This window comes from Anastrepha obliqua, chromosome 1 (assembly GCF_027943255.1).
Source record: "Anastrepha obliqua isolate idAnaObli1 chromosome 1, idAnaObli1_1.0, whole genome shotgun sequence".
Classification (NCBI taxonomy): domain Eukaryota; kingdom Metazoa; phylum Arthropoda; class Insecta; order Diptera; family Tephritidae; genus Anastrepha; species Anastrepha obliqua.
The window spans coordinates 104,918,285-104,924,964 of NC_072892.1; the positions used below are offsets into that span (position 1 = coordinate 104,918,285).

At 39.1% G+C, this 6,680-nt stretch overlaps 1 protein-coding gene across 1 annotated transcript; it reads left to right on the plus strand.

Moving 5' to 3' along the window:
* The first annotated feature begins 1,788 nt into the window (after nt 1-1,788).
* Nucleotides 1,789-4,389, plus strand: LOC129236360 (uncharacterized). Its single transcript, XM_054870709.1, has 3 exons — nt 1,789-1,962; nt 3,351-3,937; nt 4,056-4,389. The coding sequence occupies exons 1-3, from the start codon at nt 1,789-1,791 to the stop codon at nt 4,387-4,389; spliced, it is 1,095 nt and encodes a 364-aa protein (XP_054726684.1).
* The last annotated feature ends 2,291 nt before the right edge of the window (nt 4,390-6,680 follow it).

Genomic DNA, 6,680 nt, shown 5'->3' on the forward strand with positions numbered 1-6,680 from the left:
AGCAACATTGAATACGTGTCGATCGGTGATTGGTCGATGAAAAAAGAAGAAAACGGGAGAAACAAAGAAAATCGAAAGGCGTGTAGGAAAAAAAGGCAGTACGCGAACAGTAAGCAAGGCAGAAAGAGCTACCAAATTTTTTAATTCTCTTTGTACACCTCATTTTAAATAAAGTTCTTGAATTGTTAATAAAGTAATAGAATTGCAAAAAATTTTGCCAAAAGGCTTTTTTTATAATTAATTTTATACTTGTTTTTTTAATTTTATAAGTTCATTCTTTCCGTTAATATGTTATAAAAAAAACCAATTTCATTTTTTTTTTGTTTCAGATCGATAGATTAAGAGTAATAAATAGAGCTATTTGGGACCTCGCTCCGCAGGCAGCCGACAAGAAATGATCCTGAGCCGCCATTTTGGCGAATGAAAAAAATTTTTTTTTGTACTCTCGAAAGGTTAAATAAAGTTGTGATAAAGATTCAAAATAATATACTTATTTTATCCCCTTTATGTGATATATGTTTAAAAAATTACCGATTTTGAGGTTTCTCTATGGACTTGCCCCCCTTAAAAGGAGACCTGCCAAGGCTCCTAGCAATGAGGGAATCGGTCGATTTGCCTAAGGCATTGCAGCTATGCCTTAAATTAGAAAATCATAATTTCAGGAAGATTCAATAGCGGACAGCAACCGCCACTGGCACCGAAGCGTAGTAATGAAGCGAACAAACGAAGACCATTCTATCCACATTTAGCTTTTCAAACTCAAAATTTGCCAACTTACCTTTCACCCCAGAACTTTCAACAATCACATCATAGATATAGCTTTCCGCAACCTAATCTTAACTATAATACCCACCAGCCACCACCACGACCATGGATGCCAAAACCCAAAGCGTTAGGACAAAAAATACGTGAATAACCCCAGATCAGCATACCAATTTCAAGGAAAAAGGCCAATGCAAGCGTCATTTCAGGCACATCAACCTCAAAAACTTCAAAGAAATTTCCACACCTTAGCCGAACAGGAACAATATTTTGTTAACATTGAAGAACAGAATGAAAGCAAAGAACAGAGCTTAGAGGAATACGTTAACAACCTTCCCAATTATCAACACAATGATAATCTTGTGGAGGGTTGTACACATGTTCATTTTTTAGATTACACCAATCATCGCTTCCCTACACATTAGCTGTAGGTTAGACGATTTGTAATAAATATTGTCAAATCGGCATTTCCGTTCTCACACGAAAATGCAATATTCACAAGTAACACAACATTTTTTTATTAAAAGAGAATCAGCAATTTTATTAAACCAATGTAATTAGCAAGTAAGAAAACAGAATTGTAAAATATACCGAGTAAGCAAATATGTACATTTATGTAAGCTTTGATTGAACCTTAAGTGAAATAACAAAGTCAGTCTTGTTTCTAAATAAAATTTATAAATAAAAAAAAACAAATTTAGTTTTTTAATAACAACCGCGATCCGGTAACAAAATTGGCGCAGTCGGTAGGATCCTTAAAAAAAAAAAATAAGGATCCAGTGATACGAATCGAAAAGTGATAAAACTCTGAGTATCCTGCTAAGAATAGGACCAGAGAAAAGTTTTGCCAAAAAAAAGAAACAAAATTTTTACAAATCACTATAACGATAAGCTTAATTTAGTTGACATTGAAAAAAAAATCAGTGGACACAATTAACACATTGAAAAATAAAAATCAGCAGACACCAATAAATAAAAGGCAAGCTGTATTCAAAAAGACAACAAGCATACGACCAACAAAGAAAAATGGAGGAACATAATCACATCGCGTCTGTAAACGTGGCCGAAGAATTGGCCAGAAAAGACCAACAACTGGAACAATTACACCAAGCGTATATGAATTTGCAACAACAAAATGACCAATTACAAGAACAACCATTAAACCAATCCAACCTCATGAGGGACAACATTTTTAAGATGGTAAATCATCTGCCAACCTTTACTGGAACAGGGGAGGTGACTATAAATAGCTTCTTTAGCAGCGTCGAGTATTTGCTTTCGACAATTTCAGACGAAAATCTCTCAAGATTCCGGGTCGTGCAAGGAAACGATAGGTCTAACGATCTTCCCAGACCGCAAGTAGCCCCCCTACAGTTTACTTCTCCTAACCCTCGAGCTTTTCCCTCAGGTAGAACAGCCTTTGGAAATCAATATCCAAAAAGCTCCGGCATGCAGCTAGCGCAAAAAAGACAACGCGATAGCGACCGCTTTAACAATAACAAAATGCAGCGTATGAATCATCTGGGATAGCACACCCCAACGGATGATCCTAACGATGATTGCGGATATTACTACCAGACAGACAACCTTGACGACTGTGTAGAAAATGAAAGTCACTATACCGATTGCCCACCCCATGAAGAAACCACAGATGCGGTTAATTTTTTAGGGGTAGATCCCTGCTACCTTACGTTAGCAGGACATTGGCAGACACAGGTGCATCTAAAAATTACTTTAAAGAGTTAGATTGGATGGGTATTAAACCTATTACAAGCCCATTTATTGTTACATCAATTCATGGCAAGGAGAAAATAACAAAAAAGTGCACTATAAATATTTTCAGCATAAACTCTACTTTTTTTCATTTTACCCACATTTAATACCTTCGACCGTATAATCGGATATGATCTTCTGCGAGAAATAGACGCTAGACTGAACATTAAGAATGGTACTTCGACTGCAGAGATGTTAACAGCATTATTGTGGATACACGCATTGAGCGACTGAAAATACAGCACGCAGTCGTCTTTTCTGACCCTAATGAGTCCTTACCATACAATACAAATATTGTAGCGACCATACGGACGGCACCCAATGGCGGCTTCTGAATTCATAAACACTGAAGTTAAGAACCTACTGCGCGATGGCATTACGAGTATTAGACCATCGCGATCGCCCTATAATAGCCCAGTGTGGGTGGTCTATAAAAAAGGAACAAGCGATACAAGGGAAAGGAAGATGCGCATGGTGATAGATTTCAAAAAACTCAATGAGAAAACCATTAGCGACAGGTATCCGATTCCCGATACATCCGTTATCCTTGCTAACCTGGGCAAATCATCAATTTTTACGACAGTAAATCTGTTGGGCACACAAACAGCTGATTGTGTGCTGTGTTCATTGCATCATTTTATTCTTATACTCATATGTACATGCGTATAATAAATTCGTTCATTCTCTTTTCTCATCTGTAAGCGTAAACACACGACTTTTTATTCAAAGAAAAAGGCTACAGGTTATGGGCCCAGCGCCAGTCCAACGCGTGAGAAATAAAATTGAAATTTTCTTGGAATATTGCGGCATTTAAGATGGAAGAAATTAAAATCAACAAGCTTGAAGTTGAGGACGGTTGGACCTTATGGAAGTTCCAGATAAAGGCGATGCTTAGAGCTGGTGGCCTATGGGAACTTGTAAGTGGAGCTGTAACGAAACCTGAAGCTGACGGTGAACCTAGAAAGCAATGGATAAAAGATGATGCAAACGCGCAGAAAATTCTGGTCGTTTCAATGGGCGAAGCACCGCTGATGCATATTATAAACTGTGAAACTGCTGCTGCTATGTTTGCTACGCTGGAGAGCGTTTCCGAGCAAAAGTCGGATACATCAATTCATTTGCTACAACAACAATTTTTTCAATACGTAAAAAGCGCCGAAGACAGCATTGCAATGCATATAGCGAAGTTGCAGAAGATTGCAAGGCAATTAGAAGATCTGGGTGAAAAAATCTCCGAGAATATGCTGGTAACAAAAATTCTAATGACATTGCCGGAGCAATATAATCATTTCTTTGCGGCGTGGGAAGCAACAAAGAAAAAGGACCGTACATTGAAAATGCTAACGGCACGCTTGTGTATGGAAGAATCTAGATTGGGTGTGCAGCCAAATACACAAGGAGCGTTCGTAGCTAAAATGGAAAGGAAAATGTTTCCTTTGCAAAAAGTTTGGTCATTGGAAACGAGACTGTCCAAATAGAGAAAGTGTTAAAAAATTAACACATGGTAATGTTTTTGTAAGTGAGGTTATGTTTGTGCAATCAAACATATCACGTGAGAGCAGTTGGTACATGGACTCTGGTACTAGCGATCACATGCCTTATCGTAAAGAATGGTTCCATGATTATGTCAAGTTTGATACTCCAAAAGATGTTCGCATTGCGGATGGTTCCATAGTACAAGCATATGGTAGGGGGGATATTCACGTTGAAGCTTATAATGGCAACGTCTGGAACGCAAAGTACTTGGCTGATGTGCTATATGTACCTGGTATTAAAATGAACTTATTTTCATCCAACGCATGTTTAGACAAAGGTTACTCATTGATAGCGGAGGGCAACGATTGCTATTTTTAAAAAACAAGGCAAAGTGTGCTTACAAGGTCTACGAGAAAATTCGAAATTGTTTAAGCTATTATTGAAGGTTAACGGTGTGGAAGCTCAGGCGAATTTTAGTGCGAAATCTGAGTCGCTGCAACTTTGGCATGAACGCATGTGTCATCAAGCTAAAGACCATGTGAAGAGCGTACTAACTCAACGAAGTATTTCTTTTAATAGCAATGATTTTTTTTGTGAGGGATGTGTATTCGGTAAACAGCATCGGATGCCATTCCATGAAAGCAAAAACAGAGCTAATTCGATAGGTAAGCTTGTTCACACTGATTTATGCGGCCCTATACAAGAGATTTCATATGGTGGTGCGCGCTATTATATATGTTGCTATTTCGTGATGATTTTTCAAATTACCGAGTACAATCCTAGTGTATCTACACAGCCTTATACTCAGCGCAGCGATTTTCGCCCCCAACGTTCTTAACGTAACCAAGTGTACGCACAACCGCAAAGTGATGTATTCACAAAAGCCAGTGTTTTAGACACCCGAACCATCAGTGATTATTCACAAATCAGTGTACTTAACACACCAACACCTATCGACATGTCGAAAAACTTTGATAACAAACGCTTTTCATCTGGACCAATGCTTACGGAAAATATTTGGAAATTGAATGCCTCTAACACCCGCGGCCGCGAGTGTTCGAACATGCCGACTTTGCCTGAAAACGGACTTCTCTCATCCCCATCACGTCGACGTTCCTCCCATACTGCCTTAATTAATACCTTCACCCATTTGTTTGCAAACCGCCGACGAACCCCGCTGGTTTGTACCCCTTCTACCCCAGGATATTGCTATTTGGCTTGGTTCGTTCATCTTCCACCACGAACCCAACAACATGTGGCCGACTCTTTGGGTCCTTGTCCTCTGGTTCGCGACGTCCTGACTTCTCTACTCTTCTTCACGAATGCTGATCCTCTACTACCAGGCGCCGATCCCGTTACGAGCTCAATGCTACATATCACCTATACGGAAACAATGTGGCTTTCCGAGCTTGTGAACTGTTTTATGTTCACTAACTACCGCATCGGACTCAATCCCCTGGTCTTAGCTACCGGTGCCATCGCTACCTCCGGGTTTCTTTGGGCCTTTGCGAGTGGACTTCACTCAAGTGGACTTCACTATGGCTCAAGCCTCAAGAACACAAACGAATCCGACATTTGGATTCATTCCTGCAGGTAAAATCGCAAATCGTAACTTAGCCGGGTATTTCGGACAGGTATCGGTTCAAAAGGAAGAGATTGTTTTAATACTAGAGTCATTTGGTATAAGCAGTTCATTCCAAGAGAACATAGATAACACACGAATAAACCTAAAGCTAATACAATACGTAAGCGACTACTTACAGAGCTCAAAATCTTTCCGAATCGAAAAGGTAAGGATGAGCAGCCAAACAGCAGCTGGCGATGCGGTGCAACTCATCCGTACCAAACCAACTACTGAGGTAACTCGAGACACAACACCGTGGATCGAGCGCGTGATACGCCCAGCATCATCATATGCTGAAAGTGTATATCAATTTCCAATGCATTGCAAAATAAGCCAAATTAGTTAATGCTGATAGTTAAGTTTAGTAAGAAATTGTAAAATTCACATTTATTGCACTTCCGTCCCCATTACGAAAATGCAATGTTGAATTGCCCTATAAAAGCACAAAATGTAAATAGTTTTAAGCAGTCTGTTTCTCTACCTCGTCTTGATCGATTTAATTTGTTGTATTAATAAATAAACGAAAATCAAATACATACTTTAATTTTTGTATTTAAATTTTTTTTAAACTAAAAATAAAACTACAATACATCGCTGAACGCGCGAATTGTGACTGAATTAGACAGAATCCCGGACGTGGTAAAATGTCTTAGGGAATTTTCCGGACGACCAGGAGAATTCAGCTCCTGGCGAAAAAGTGTAAATAGGATTTTTAAAGCCTACGAGGAGTTGAAAGACACACCTAGGTACTTTGCCATCTTGCAAACCATACGGCACAAAATTATTGGCGATGCCGATACCGCCTTAGAATCTTACAGCACTCCACTGGACTGGACAAAGATACAACAAAAGAGACATTGGTACCCTCGAATACCAAATGACCACTTTAGCGCAACGACACGACGACATACCAACATTTTATAAAAAGTGTACCAACACCTATCCTTGATCCTGGACAAAATATCTTGTCTAGACTTGAGCAACGAGTCCATTAGAGTCATGACAAACACATACAGAGATAAAGTGTTATAGTGAAACCCCTAAA